This window comes from Neopsephotus bourkii, unplaced genomic scaffold (assembly GCF_033783945.1).
Source record: "Neopsephotus bourkii isolate Nb327-2 ecotype Australia unplaced genomic scaffold, CSIRO-AGI_Nbou_v1 NB_801, whole genome shotgun sequence".
In the NCBI taxonomy this organism is placed as follows: domain Eukaryota; kingdom Metazoa; phylum Chordata; class Aves; order Psittaciformes; family Psittacidae; genus Neopsephotus; species Neopsephotus bourkii.
Genome location: NW_026901297.1, coordinates 46,298 through 62,493, shown reverse-complemented (window position 1 = coordinate 62,493; position 16,196 = coordinate 46,298). Strand labels below are relative to the sequence as shown.

At 39.9% G+C, this 16,196-nt stretch overlaps 1 protein-coding gene across 2 annotated transcripts; it reads left to right on the top strand.

Moving 5' to 3' along the window:
* Positions 1-4,194: 4,194 nt before the first annotated feature.
* Positions 4,195-14,868, top strand: HRG (histidine rich glycoprotein). Of its 2 annotated transcripts, XM_061355426.1 has the most exons (7): positions 4,195-4,490; positions 7,302-7,409; positions 8,441-8,528; positions 9,060-9,226; positions 10,917-11,033; positions 12,559-12,645; positions 13,290-14,868. In XM_061355426.1, exons 1-7 carry the CDS (start codon positions 4,272-4,274, stop codon positions 14,403-14,405), a joined length of 1,902 nt encoding a protein of 633 aa, XP_061211410.1. In that variant the 5' UTR covers positions 4,195-4,271; the 3' UTR covers positions 14,406-14,868. The 2 variants fall into 2 exon arrangements, with proteins under 2 accessions (XP_061211410.1, XP_061211409.1); XM_061355425.1 differs by lacking the exons at positions 4,195-4,490; positions 7,302-7,409 and having other exon boundaries at positions 8,413-8,528; positions 13,287-14,868.
* Positions 14,869-16,196: the final 1,328 nt, after the last annotated feature.

Here is a 16,196-nt window from a genome sequence, read left to right as displayed (position 1 = left end):
TTATTTGTCAGCTTTCTTTTTCTTTCCCCCGCTAGAATAAATTCCTATTTATTAAGAATCTGGCACACTGTTTTCCAAGTGAGGAAGATAAACCTCTTTTTTGTGTGTTTTCCCAGATTTCTAGAGGGAGGTTTTGAATGGATGTTTCTTACAAACTCCTTAAAGTTTGAATGTGGACCACCTCTTACTGTGGCAAGTCAAGTCTTGGTAAAAGTCATAAACAAGCTTTTTATAAGCTAGTCAAGAGAAATGCCATGGTTGGATAAATATTCCTATTCCTGCCAGCAACCTGTTTATAGAAATAAATTAATTAAAGCAACAATCAAAAATTACAAGTGATAAATAGAAAAACAAAATAGGTATTAAAAAAGATATCAAACTGGATGAGAAATACCTTACACTAACTCGGCTATGACCGATAGTTAATTAACTGCTCTGACTGTGCCTGGAGTGCTTGTCCATGCTGTATTTCAATAATAGAGTCCAATCTTTCTTTTCCAAAGAAATTAAGGACAAAACTCCTTACAGGGGAACAGAATCTTACTTTTACTTCTGCAGTCAATTTTGCAGGAATTGTACATTTTCTACTGTTTATTCATAGTGTTTCTATTTCATACACAAAAAATATATAAGCCACTGTCAGGATAATGATTGGTGTCACAATGAACAGAACAGAACAAAAGAAGAAAAAAAGAACAATCTGCAAACAATAGATGACTACGGGAATTATGTTCTAAATTACCTAATCTGAGGCCTTTCTTCAATATGACTGCCCATTTGAAAAACTAAGCGGTATTGTAAGTAATGAATGGGTGTGCAACTTGGAACACAGCAAGGAGGCGAATATTACTTTTAACTGATGGGATGTATTTCAAATATCTTTGATTATTTACACAATATTTATTTCACCTTTTTTTTTTTTAATCCTCCAGAAGAAATTCTGAATTATTATAATGAAACATTATAAAAACATATACAAAAGAAATGCCCTACTGCATCAGAACAGTGGCTCACTCAGCCTAGTATTCATCTCTCAAAGTGGAAAGATGGTTGTGGTTAAGAGAAATATACGACATGCCCCCTTTCTGCAAGCCATTCCTCTAGTATTTTTCCCAGAATAGTTGTTCTAGGGATTTTAAAGAGCACTTATCTGCTTAGTCCTCCTAGCATCTACTTAAGGACCTGCTATCTATGAACTTTTCTAAGATGTTCTGACACTGCTGATATTGTCTGCCTCTGTATCTTTGTGCATCAACAAGTTACAGAAGTTCTCTAGCCTTTGTGTGAGGACTATTTTCATCCATTTTAAACTGGCTCACACTAGCTTTGCGTATCTGGTTCTGCTATGGTAAGATTCTCCATTTAGCCTATCTACTTCCTGAGAGCTCTTACGTGTGGCCTGAAGTAACTACAGAAGAAAGCCACTGCATCAGCTCTGTTATTTAAAAATACGTTTTCTTAGACACCAGACATGCATCAGCTGGAATTTTTTTAACAAGAATTAATGAAATGAGGTAAGGGTTAAGAATGACTACCCGTTGTATTTCCCAATGTTTGTCACAAAAATATGTAAAAAAGCCCCCTCCAAACATATAAACCCGAGTCAGTTATATAGCTGGCACCTTTTTCTATGAGAAGCTGATCCAAACCTTCACACCAACAAGTATTTGAAAATTTCTCATCTGAAACTGACTTTGTAAATTTGGACTCACACTGAATCTTTGCATTTTCTTATTCAGAGTTTGAATTTTATATTCCCCCCTGCTCAGGTGTTGAAGGTGTCCTCTCTCAAGCTACTCACCTCAGCAATGCAAAATTCAAAAATTCAAAATTCACCTCAGCAATTGAAAGATTGTGGTGTCAGGTGAAGTTCCCAATGACTGGAAACAGGGAAATATAGCCCCCATTTTCAAGAAGGGGAAAATGGATGACCCGGGGAACTACAGAGCAGTCAGTCTCACCTCTGTGCCTGGCAAAATCTTGGAGCAGATTCTCCTGGAAGGCATGCTAAGGCACATGAAAAACAACAAGGTGCTTGGTGACAGCCAGCATGGCTTCACTGAGGGGAAATCCTGCCTGACCAATTTGGTGGCCTTCTATGATGGGGCTTTGGAACTCATGGACAGGGGTAGAGCAGTTGATGTCATCTACCTGGGCGTGTGCAAAGCATTCGACACTGTCCCACATGACATCCTTGTTCCTAAATTGAAGAGACATCAATTTGATAGGTGGACCACTCAGTGGATAAAGAACTGGATGGATGGCCGCATGCAAAGTGTTGTGGTCAATGGCTCAATGTCCAGCTGGAGACCAGGAACGAATGGTGTCCCTCACGGATCAGTGTTGGGACCAGTCTTGTTCAACATCTTTGTCAGTGACACAGATAGTGGGATTGAGTGCGCCCTCAGCAAGTTTGCCGATGACACCAAGCTGTGTGGTTCGGTTGATATGCTGGAGGGAAGGAATGCCATCCAGAGGGACCTTGACATGCTTGTGAGGTGAGCTGATGCCAACCTCATGAAGTTTAACCATGCCAAGTGCAAGGTCCTACACCTGGATCAGAGCAATCCCAGGCACAGCTGCAGGTTGGGCAGAGAAGAGATTCAGAGCAGCCCTGTGGAGAAGGACTTGGGGGTGCTGGTCCATGAGAAAATGAACATGAGCCGGCTTCATTGTGCGCTCGCAGCCCAGAAAGCCAACCATATCCTGGGCTGCATCAAAAGGAATGTGACCAGCAGGTCAAAGGAGGTGATCCTGCCCCTTTACTCTGCTTTCATGAGACTTCACTTGGAGTATTGTGTGCAGTTCTGGTGTCCTCAACATAAAAAGGACATGGAACTGTTGGAACAAGTCCAAGGAGGGCCACGAGGATGATCAGGGGACTGGAGCACCTCCCACATGAAGATAGGCTGAGAAAGTTGGGGCTGTTCAGCCTGGAGAAGAGAAGGCTGCGTGGAGACCTCATAGCAGCCTTCCAGTATCTGAAGGGGGCCTATAGGGATTCTGGGGAGGGACTCTTCCTTAGGGACCGTATTGATGGGACAAGGGGTAATGGGTTAAAAACTTAAACAGGGGAAGTTTAGATAAGATATAAGGAGGAAATTCTTTACTGTTAGGGTGGTGAGGCACTGGAATGGGTTGCCCAGGGAAGTTGTGAATGCTCCATCCCTGGTGGTGTTCAAGGCCAAGCTGGACAGAGCCTTGGATGACATGGTTTAGTGTGAGGTGTCCCTGCTCATGGCAGGGAATTTGGAACTAGATGATCTTAAGGTCCTTTCCATCCCTAACTATTCTATTATTCTATGATTCTATTCTGCTCTCTGAGAAGCAATTACTGCCTTTTAAAAATGGTTTAAAGTATTCTGAATAAATGTTTTTAATACAATGACATAATATCTCTATTCTGATTAGCAGAGGATATTGGTGTATCCTTTAAAAGGGATGTCTTAGTATGTACTGAATTATTTTAATTAATTAAAAAAGTTACCATCAGTTCTCTAAAGAAGTCTATGAAGGCACCTGCAGCCAAAAAGCACACAAAACTGCTCAGACTGAGAATGCAAAGGCAGCTTTATGTCAGTTCATGCCATGCCTAGATTACGCCAGTATTAAAAGCCATTCGCTCCCATTCTGTACACTGGTCTGAAATGATGCAAAGCTGATAAAAATCTGTTCTAAATTTTCTCAAGCTGGAAGAGCAGCAGGTACTCACACAGCAGCTACAGACCACCAGCTTGCAAATGCACTTTAAGCTACATCCCCTTCCAAATCTGAGTGATCATCTTGTTTCTCTTTCACTACTCTGCTAGGTAAGGATCTGAAAAATCAGGGATATGGATATAGCCATCATTTGACCACAAATATTTCACCATATTTTCAGTTCAATTGTTTTTACAATAAACAGAAAACCAAGATTGCGTAATACACACATACATAAACTGGACCTTCTTAATTTCAGGCTCAGCAGCACATTGTTAGAAGCTATATATTTTTCACAGTAAAACACTATTGCACAATGTCTGCTAAAGAATCACAAACACAGTCCCTTTGATGGGCCTTACAAAGCCTACGTTCCTCAAAATCTGCTAAATCACTATCTAATCATTTACTCGATGTTTCTAAATGTTAATCCAGGGTCAAGGTAATGGCCCTCTGACACAACACTCAAATTTATATAAAATCATGCCCTTCTAGCATTCACTTATAACTTTGGTGGGCTACTCTGATTTAAATTTAGAAGCAGAATAGTGACTTTATTAGAGCACAGGCAAATGAGACCTGATGCCACAACCAAAATGCTGCTTCTAGCTTCAGCTTTTTTCCTAATACTACTGCAGTGCTCTAATGCCCAAAACAAAACAATTACACCTGCAGACTGTAATACCATTGAAACAGATGCAGGAGTCGCCCTGGATTTGGTCAACAGACATCGCAGAAGTGGCTATGTTTTTGGGTTATTCCGTGTTACTGATGCACATGAACTACATATAGTAAGTATCAATTTAAAGGCTGATTTACACAAGACTTGTGATTTTAAAATAATGACCCAACTCTTTAAAAGCTTATGTTTATTGCTTTTAACAGAGGAATGCTGATGTAATTCAAGGAATCAGCTCCGATTTACATTGTCTTAGTATTCATTTGTGCATGGTTTATTGTGCATAAGCTTGATCTTGGACAATGCTGAATGCCCTTATTCGCTTGGCTGACAAGATGTTGTTGTAAGAGATGCTCCAAACAGCTTTACACAACACTGGAAATTATTCTGTCCTGCCTGTTGTCATGTCTCTTTTGTGTTCAAAATTTGTATTTGAAGGGTTTCTTCAATCTGTGAATGTCTAATATTAATTAGATCAACCTATCCTCAAGACTCACATTTTGTTCTCATCTTACTTCTGGGAGATGAAAATGCCACTCTGCAAAACAGGGGAAGGGCTGGATAGAGAATCTGCTTCAGTCATTTCCTGTTTCCTTTCTATTTCCTAGCAAGAATACATAAGCCTTTGTTAATGATTGCCTAAATGCCAAAGCAAATCAACAGCAGAAAAAGCAACAGAATACAAAATTTCTTTAATTATCAGATAAAAGAGACCAAGGACATGAAGATATACTAATGCACCTGACTACCTTTTAGCTGCTTGCCTATGAAACTAGAATCTAGGTACACAGCCACTGTTTAAGAAATGCATTGCACATCTCAGTATGTCAACTGAAAAAAAAGGGAGTGTTTGATGGAGATGCTTAAGACTGCCTGTTAGGACAAGAAAAAGGTCAGAAGTGACCCAAAGCCCAGATTCCAAGGATGTGGCAAGTGATACTATTGGGTTTTACACAATAGCCAGGTAGTTAAACAACTCATCTAGGGAGGAATCAGCCTTCTTAATCTTCAGCATTAAGAGATTAAGGCCTCAAGTCTCCCTTTCTTGAAGAATGCTGCTGCCATGCAACTGTGTGTGTGCCACCCCTGTGAAGGGGAGCCACTGGACAGTAAGACATGCAAAATTCATGGGATGGAAGAGTAGAACCATAGTTATTTCTAAAAAGAAAAATCTCAGTGTTTCTACATTTTAATCAATTATTAACTCCACAAACTATAGAACCGTAATTTGGAATAGGGATCAGAGTTGAGGATTCACATTTCCAGGTGAATGGTATAACCACTAGAAAAACATGCTTATGGTATGCTTTATACCCTTAATGAATTCTGCTGTCTTTGCGATCCAGGGTCACAGCTTCAGCTATCATACAGGGCCTACAAGAACAGCAATGACCCTTCTGTCTATCCTCCTGCTAAAGAATTCTCCCTGTAAGGTCTCTGCACCTTCTCAGTTCTAGAATGTCTGGTGTGGCAGCACTCAGCAGCAGTATGGCTTCATTCAAGCTGTGATGGTCTACTGCTAGTCTCTGCTCTCCATTAAACTGTCGCACTGGCCATATGGGGCTATTAAAGGGTGAACGAATGAACTTTTTTTTGTGACCAATGACTATTACACCAATACCATGACTGTTTATAACAAATTTGTTTTAACAAACTCTGGTAAGATCTGTTGTAATCTCAACACATGTCCCAGGACTGTCCTGGTTTAATCCCAGAGAGTAACTAAGTACTATGCAGCCACTTGCTCATCCCCCACCCCCAGGTGATTCCAAGGGGGTTCCAAGGAGAATTGGAAGAAGGTAAAACCCGTGGGAAAAGAACAGTTTAATAATTGAAAAAAAAGTAAATAGTAATAATAACAACAACAACAATAACAGGAAAAAAAGGAGTAATAGAATTCAGAATTCAGGAAATACAAGTGATACACAATACAATCATTCACCACCTGCTGACTAATGCCCAGCCAGTCCCCAAATAGTGATCAGTGGCTCCCAGCCAACTGGCCCAGTTTCTACACTGAGCATAATGATCTATGGTATGGAATATCCCTTTGGCAAGTTTGGGTCAGGTGTCCTGTCTCTGCTCCCTCCCAGCTTCATACGCATCTCCTCACTGACAGAACATGAGAGACTGCAAAGTTCTTGATCGGGGTAAGCACTACTTAGCAACAACTAAAACATAGGTGTGTTACCAACCTTATTCTCACAGTAAAGCCAAAACACAGAACTGCACTGCCTACTGGGAAGAAAATTAACTCCATCCCAGCCAAAACCAGGACACTTTTACATTACAAACAATAATCAGCTTTGTTGCACTGCTCCTTGAATAACTTGAGCAGGAAACAAAGTTCTGAAAGAGTATCTGATCACAAAAGTCACTTGAGACAGATGTAGCTATAGAATTGGCTGCCTAGGCAACTGATTTCCTAATAGACTAGTATGTTCTATGTGAAAATCAGAAAGACATAAAGGAACTTTTTAACACTGTCATTATCTCTACTTGATGGATGACAGGATAACGACATACTCTTCTCACAGGTTCTCAACAAAAAGATAACAGTTTTAAGTTGCAGTAAGGGAAATTCTAACTAGATGTAAGGCCAAAAAAATAAATCATGGAGAAAGTGGTTAAGTTTTTCCATGGAAACTGGAATGGCTTAGAGAGGTTGTGGAACATCGGTCTTGGTGATACACCAAACTCATTTGAATCTAACTTTGGAGCTAGCATTGCCGTGAGTAGGTGGCTGGACAAGATGATCTCCAAAGTTCCCTTCCAGCCTAAACCTTTTCTAGGCTTGCCAGCTCACAAAAACCTTAATAGAGAACTGAGGAAGCTACATTAAAGATTAAACATACCTGCTTCAAAGAAGTTTCTTTCAGACTTCTTATATACAAACTCTTTTTTACCTGCAATTCTCTTCCAGGGAAATTCATCTTTCCTCTACTTAACTTTGGATGTGCTGGAAACTGAATGCCCTGTATTATCCAGAAGACACTGGGCATCCTGTGAATACAGTGACACCTATTTCATGGCAAGTAATGGCACCCAGGCAGAGGCATATGTCAATAATGCATTAACTTGATCTTCAACTAACTGCACAGAAATTTCTATGTCACAAAATCTCTAAGACTAGGCTTTAATATGGCTCACTATAAAATAAAATCTATTGAATTCTAGACTTGTTGAACATAAGCTAAAGGTTTGGAAAAGGGTTGATTCCTCAAATAAGTGCAGTTTTATTTGTCTCAGAGAAGTTATACTCAGCATTCCACTGCTGGTAGCAGTACGGATGTTTAAAGAATAATTTGCTGACAACTAAAGGGCATTAGAAATTATTTTTTAAGCATTTTCCTAGTATATTAGCCAGAAATACCAGTGTTACATTTTGTCAGTTTCCTGTCACAGCATTTTTTGTATGACAATATGAAATACTGGTAGTGTAATTACATATACGATATGTAGCAATATTTACCCTTTATTGTTGCAGTCCACTGAAGCAGTCTGGGATGAGAACTACCAATCCAAAAGTTTATCTAAACAGGAGAGTGGTGGAACACAGGACAAAACAGGAAGGCCATGAGGAGAATAGAGAGAGGAGAGCAGAGGAGAGCAGAAGAGAAGAGAGGAGCAGAATGGAGAGGAGAGAAGTTAGAAGAGTGATTTATTCTTTTTATTAAGTTGGGGAAAAGGAATGGAAGAAAAGGTCCATCCATTTTTTGATAGAGATTTATGTAACCTTGAGTATCTCTGTCATCCTAACATCCCCTGTTAGCTAGTATTATATTACTGTAAGTATTAAAATGACTGAGAAGGCTGGTTTATTTTTTCATTGTCTACTCAATCATGCAAACTGAGAATCAAAATAAAGGCTCTTGTAGAGGGATATCCCATTTTATCTGACCACAAATTTTGGGAGGTACCAGATAAAACATTCAATTAATGACCACATCTATTATCCTTAGAAAGTACTGTACATTAAAAGGAGGCATAATTTCTATGATCACCTACATCCAATTAAATTTGGAGAAAATATCATAATCATATATCCTTTTTTCTTCTCAGGACTTTGGGCAGTGTAAGATTATCATGCATACAAACCATCTGCTGGAGAAACCTCAACTATATGGATTCAATTGTACATTAAGTCCAGGTAAAATAATCACTGTTGTAAGCCAATGCATGCCTCAAACCAGCCCCAGTGCCAAATTACAAGTCTGTGCATTACTTGTATATGGTAACCATATAGCAGATTCATTCATCTGCTTGCAATTCATTTTTATTTTAGATAATTCAAATGGAATGTTAAGAATTAGTAATAGAATTAAGGTTACCCTGCTCTTTTAAAGCAGACTTTATTAATGTCAGATGATGTCACCATTCCAGTCCACGATAACATGATAATGAGTATCAGGACAAACCTAAACTTAGGAAGGATGCTCATTTGGGGCGGTAAGATTCTAAAGTGGAGCTAATAGATTCATAAGAATATTCATTTCCACACGTTTGTATTTTTTCCACATTATAGGACAAACCCATATTTGAGGAGTGAGGCATAGGTATTATACTTCCATGGAAATGTTTGCATTTCAGTTTCTCATTATGAGTTCACATTAAAGGCATATGCACACTCCCAAGAGTACTAATATCCATTGCAATATTAGTAAATTCTCTGTTTTCACAGTTCCACCAGATTTATTAGAGTGCAAAGATTGTCCTGTGAAAGTTGAAATCTTAGAAGTCACTGAGCAACATAAAAATATTGCTGCGAAGGCCCTGGAAAAATTCAACAATGAGGGTAACCACACAAACTACTTCGGCGTGGACAAAGTTGAAAAGATTTTAAAGATGGTAAGTGGCATTTTGTCCTAAAATTACTTATAAATGACAAAATTTTGTGAGGAGCTCAAAGCCATGGGACCAGAACTCAAAACTTCCTAGGATCAGAGCTATTGCTTGTCACCATTCAGCGGTAAACCATCTGCTGAAAGTTGAAGGTCCCATTTCTGCAAAGACTTGTTATTAACTCTAATTTAGGCATGTGAAAGCAAAAGGACTTCATCTGCTAAAAACCATGGCAGTGAGATGGCAACCAAAATGTCAGAGCCTTCTTTGTGTACCTGTTTTTATTTTGAATGCCTATTTACCTATCATACCATAACATACAAGAGTGTATTTACTACTGAACAGAGTTCTTCAAGATGTACAGTCATTGTATTATCACAGTCAACCATTCTGTCAACCAAAATCAGATGATTTTCTACTCTTAGCATATTTAGCATTTTGAATCTCTGCTGCAGAGCAAAGCAGCACTCCAAGAGCTCTGAATGACAGGAGGTATGCATCTGTGCTGTACCTCTTGAAAAACTGCTGGCTTTAGTAAATAACTCCTCCATCTTTGAGTGATGTCACCACAAAGACTTATCCTTTGGGTGATTTGAAGTATAGCTCTCACATCACCACAATTTCTTGTTGCTAGATACTGGAGACCTTCACTCAAACAGCACAGGATCATCTGCCAACACATGTCAGTTCAGGACACCTCAGTAATGAGGTCCCATGGCCCTTCCCATAATACACGTTGATCTTGGAAACTGCCAAAATTATAGCATGCCAACCCCACCTCCCTGCAGCTTTTCGTATTGCTCAGAAACACTACAGTGTTCTACACTGCAGTCCTGTACAGTGTATCCCTACTCCCATTTAGCAAGTGGCTATTTTCAGATTGCCTGATTCACAGATTTCTCCCTAAAGGCTTTGACTTCACATTTTGCTGCCTTCAGCTACAGTGACAATTTAGATTGCACCAGTGGACTTCAGTAGACTCCATAACACTTAGAAACTATTAATTATGATAAAATATATACCATAAAGTATGTGCATCCACTTTTAACCAATTTAGTTAAGCTAATGAAACTTGTGTGCATACATATGCTACGGACATCTTTCACAGACTTAAAATAAACTACTACTACAGTTGGAAATTAAAATGAAACACCTTTCTATGGATTTTACTAGGATCACAAAGGCTTTCTCTCATGTTTTTATGGAACAATGCCTTCTCTATGAATAATGCCACTGACAAAAGAGAAAGCAATGATCTCACTGTAACTGGCAAAATTTTATCTCAAAATAACATCAGCACTGTAGTACTATGCATTCCCATCACTGGAAAGCAGTGTTTGTCATCCAATAGATCTCTGTACTTTCAGAGAAGCAGCAGTTCAATTTGGGGAGAAGACTCTAAGGATGCTACTTTCTAAAAACACAGACTGTAAAAGTAACAGGTCTTAATACATACAGATACCAGACAAAGAAATAAAGCAACCATTCCTGGAACTCATAAAGGTGTGCATAAAGTAAGGTATAAAATATATAATCTATTTTCCTTACAGTATATATATGAATCTTTGAACAGCACGGGTAATGAAAGCATGAGGTAGATGGGATTTTGACAATGATATGAAGTATGGTTGCTTCTAAAATTACAGAACTTTAAATACACCTAGTTACTACTTCTTGTTTGACCTCTTGGTTTCAGATTGGCTCCCGTGAAGGTCACATTTTAGGATTTTCTATAAAAGAGACCAACTGTTCCAAATCTTCACAACAAGCAGATCAGGCACTGGAATGTGATTTTCTTGATGACTGGCACACTGTAAGTAGTCTTAGAATGAAAACTGATAAAATGAGTGGCACCAGGAAGATCTTCCCACAGTATTTCCAAGTATTTCTTATAAGCATGCACCCCAACTCAAAATTAAAAATCCAGCATGTCCATGTCCAGATGCTAATTTTACAGCTGCTCCTTTTTATTCTATAAGGAACCAGTCTGAATTCTTGAATTTAAATGTAACTGGAGGCTGGTATATTACAGGCCTAGAGGTGAGCTTTTCGGTTTATATCTGGCTTTCATATTTGAATTGTGGCCATTCCCTAGTAAATCATTCATGCAAACTTTTTACACTAACACAAATCATAGATCTTGAAAAAAATGCATGTGTTGTCATCCCATTGAGCCCAGGGTTCCTTTTTTTTTTCCTCTGCTGGGGAAATAGATAGTGGAATAATTCAGGCTTGCCTGCAAATTACTACCAAAGTACTCTCCTCACCCACCTTCCCATTGCAATAATAGTCAACACCAAAGAAATAACTAGGCAAGGTCCTAATTTCAGAATAAATTTCAGAAATTAAATTGAAGGAGTCAAATAAAATATGGAAAAATAAAGCATGTAGAACTTTTATCTACATCCATTTTCTGCTTTGGCGCTTTATATTCCAGACGGCTGGGAAGGGTTGTGAATGGACAGGTAGCAGAAACAGAAGCTCACTAAAATGAAGGACAAGTCAGATAGCTAGCTGAAGTTTTTGTTCTCAATGCTGCCACCACTGGTGTATGTGTGTAAACTGCTGTTAACATTTATAACCATTGATCACAACAGGCTACGAATAGCCCAAACATATATCAAGACAAAGCACCCACTACAGAGAACATAGAGAACATACACAAAACACTTTACTCGAGTTATGTGCACTTTCACATAAGCAATTCCACACACAATGACTGAACAGCAGGTGAAAGTCACAGCAAACAGAATGCTAATGGAAGTAATGCTAAAAGATTATGAAAAATTACTTCTCAAAAATACATATGGGTGAAAGCTCTACCTTGAGCTTTGTCTGAAGCAGCATAGCTACGCAGTGTCTGGTTTTGAGGACTTTGAGCAAAACTTCTGAGTAGCCAGTCTGAGCAGATATTTGACAAGCAAAGACAGGGAAAAAAAGCATAAAAAAAAAAAAAAAGAAAATCTACAGAAAAAAAAAGTAAAAAAAAAAAAAGATCAGTCACCCATGGGGTACTCATTTTGGAGACATCAGTAGGTGATCAATTACTTACAGACATCAAAAGAGAAGTAAGTTTGAGTGTAGTAGCCCTCTACATGCCCGTGGCAACGTGATCTTCACAGTAAAGCATACTAAAAAATGGCATATATTTTAATCATGATTAATCACTGACAAGTATCACTGTCCAGAAAGCTCAGGATCTAGCCAAATTACATAAACATACTTAGGTATTGAAGGAACTAGCCTAGCTTTCAAAATGTTAAACTTCCAGTAGCTTCTATTAACTCCATCACAAGAACCCAGATGTGCACTGTTTTTTAACTTTTTTTTTTGCTTAGCATGTGGGATTCTGCAAGGCAAGAATTATCAGTGGTTCAGATGAACCTGATGGAACAGATATAAGCTGTGAAATCTACCATCCCTGGGTATGTATTCACTTACTGAAATGTCTCTGGTTATATCCTCATGCAGGCTACTTAATCATCTGTTAGTCCAGATTGACGGGTGATTGGAATGACTGTTTATGTCCCCTTATTATTGCCTGGGTGTGATGCAGAATGTCAGAACAGGCTGGCTTTTGACTGCTAGGTCAATCAGTGAATGAATTAGAGCTGAGCTATCCCTACTACTCACTCCAACGGTGTCTCCTCCTAGTCCAATCATATTCCTTTGTTGAAGTGAATAGAGATTGGCAAACAAGTTCAGAGGAATTTTAGAAAGCAAGAGGAGGGGAGATGCTCTTTACCATACTTGGCACTCCAGTTTATATTATGACAGCTACTCCAATGTGGGGTTCATTTGTTTTGATACATCACAAATTTTGCTCATTTTGCTAATTTAGCTCATTCATTTTGTTATGGTGTAGTATTTCCAGACAATTTTCAGTAATTTAGCGTTTTACCATCTACTCCTTCTCTTCTATCCTGAAAAGATGCAGAGTTTAGTTTGGGGGTTCACCTGATCCATAAATGCAAACTTACTACCTCTCACTTCTGTTTCTTTCTCACCACTTTCTTCTGTCCTATTAACATCTTAATACTTCATCCCCTGGTGTTTTTGCAAACAAAAGCATGGCTATGGGAAAAGATGCAGATATTCAGCTCTGGGACAACCACACAGACATCCCCATCGTCATTTTGGCCACAGACATCATCACAGACATGGATGTTCACCCTCTTCTCAGTCCAGACCCGAAGACCCCGAGCATGACCACAGTTTCAAGGAAGAACATCAAGACAGCCATGAAGAACCTGCTCCTCCTCCCCCCCATGATGGACCACATCACCACTTTCACCCTCCACACCACTGCCCTCCACCTCCTCCCCACGGTGGACCACATCATCCCCCTCCTCCTCACCATGATGAACCACATCCTCCTCCCCAAGAAGAATCACAACATTCCCCTTCTGCTCCTCCTCCTGATGATGCACCACATCCTCCTCCTCCTGGTCCCCATCATGGACCACATCACTGCCCCCCCCCTCCTCATGGACCACATCACCACCATCCTCCTCCCCATCATGGACCACACTGTCCCCCCCCTCCTCATGGACCACATCACCACCATCCTCCTCCCCACCATGGACCACATTGTCCTCCCCCTCCTCATGGACCACATCACCACCATCCTCCTCCCCATCATGGACCACACTGTCCTCCCCCTCCTCATGGACCACATCACCACCATCCTCCTCCCCATCATGGACCACACTGTCCTCCCCCTCCTCATGGACCACATCACCACCATCCTCCTCCCTATCACGGACCACACTGTCCTCCCCCACCTCATGGGCCACATCACCACCCCCCTCCTCCTCCCCATCATGGACCACATCACCCTCCTCATTTCCATGATCACCGTTATAGACATCACTGCAACAAGACAAACAAGTCAGGAAAGTATATTCCATTCCAAATAACAGAAGCTCTCTATCGCATTCCAGTTCTAAACCAGCAGGGTTCTCTCACACCTCCCACTGCAAACTTTCTTAATCTATTCCAAAGCAACTCTCATTCTGGTGAAGGTATTCCCTTCACTAGCTCAAATCTCAAGGAGATACCAGAAGCTCCAGGTTTTCTAGATCAACTTACACAATCAAAGTCATGCCCAGGAATGCCCAAACTTGTTCTTCCAAAAATTTTGCCTTTATTTCCACATAGCTCCATGGCAGAAAAATCTACATGACCACAGAGAGGTGTTCCTGGTTTGAGAGTTGCAGGGCTAATGACAGCTGTACAGTGAATGAAAACACCATGTGGAGAAGGGGGAAAAAGATATAATTTCTAAGAAGCAGCACAAAAACTAATGCTTAGGTATTCCAACCTGCCTCTTGATCCCATCTATCTCAGACTACACTGTAACTGAAAGGCTCTAAGTTCTGAGTCCCTCAGATAATGTGAATGGGTACAAATCTCCCCAGCAAACACTACTGCTTTAGTTCTAACAAAAACCAAAATGTCCTAATAGCCAAAACTACTATGTAAAATCTTTCATTTTCTCATAATTCATAATCATAATATACTTCTCTGAGGAAATCTGACTCAAGGAAATCTGACCAATTTCCATAAAAAATAATCCATAACACTACACTCATGCTTTATAAAAATTTAAAGAAAATAAAAATATGTACACTTTCTTTTTTTCTTGACACAGTTGCCAAAGTTTTGTCTTTTTTGTTACTATGTAAGTTTAGCTGCACAGTAAACACCCATGAGGCATACTCTAAGATACACTGACCAATAGTGATTGCGTTCCCAATATTATTTAGAAAAGATCTGAGAATAGTCAATAACTTGGAGTTTAACACAGCAGGGTGGCCTGCTACATTGGTACAGTTATAGGTGGTGATATGCCAGAAATACTGCATTCAAGGACAGCCCTTTTCAAACAGTTCATAATTGCTCTCAGAAGAGGAGAAAAGAAAATGCATGTAATAACTATTTCATGTAAATGTTTTCTTTATCATTGAACCTTCCTCACTGGAAATGGAGCTGGGAGGAGCAGGAAGAAAGAATACTTGTGTCTCTATGAACTGTAGCCCCCATCAAGTTAAAGTCCATTCATACACACCTGGGATGTCAATGAGTTAGTTCAGAATGGTTATCTCATAAGAAAGAACATGGGATTAATCTTAAAAAATTAGTTATTTGGTCCTCAAAGTAGATTTTTAATGGCATAAAGTAAAATACACCGCAAGGGCTATGCTGGAGAAAAAAGAAACAAAATGGGAAAACAGCATTTTGTGTAACTGAATGGAGGTTGTCTAATTTTTAAAAGTGCATTACCATGTATGAAGAGCCTTATTTCTGGCACAGTTAATCCACAAAGCCTCTAAAGTGTATTTTCTTTAAGCAGAACCTGTAGCAAATGTGGTGGGTTGACCCCAGCTGGAGTCCACCGCTCTCCTCTTCAGCTAGACAGGGGAGAGAAAATACAACCAAAGGCTTGTGGGTCGAGATAAGGACAGGGAGAGATCACCCAGCAATTACTGTCAAGGGCAAAACAGACTTGACTTGGAGAAATCAGTTTATTACAAATCAAATCGGAATATGATAATGAGAAATAAAACTGCATCTTAAAATCACCTTCCACCCATCTCTCCCTTCTTCCTAGGCTGAACTTTATTCAGAAATTCTCTACCTCCTCCCATCCCAGCGGTGCAGGGGAACAGTGAATGGGGGTTGTGGTCACAGAATCACACATTGTCTCTGCCATTCCTTCCTCCCCAGGGGAGAACTCCTCACAGTCCCCCTGCTCCCTCCCACAGGAGACAATCCTCCACTAACTTCTCCACCATGAGTCCTTCCCATAGGCTGCAGTTCCTAATGAACTGCTCCAGTGCAGGTCACTTCCACAGAGTGCAGTCCTTCAAAAACAGACTGCTCCAGTGTGGATCCCTGCTGGGTCACAAGTCCTGCCATCAAACCTACTCCAGCGTGAGCTCCTCTCTCCATGGGGTCACAGGTCCTGCCAGGA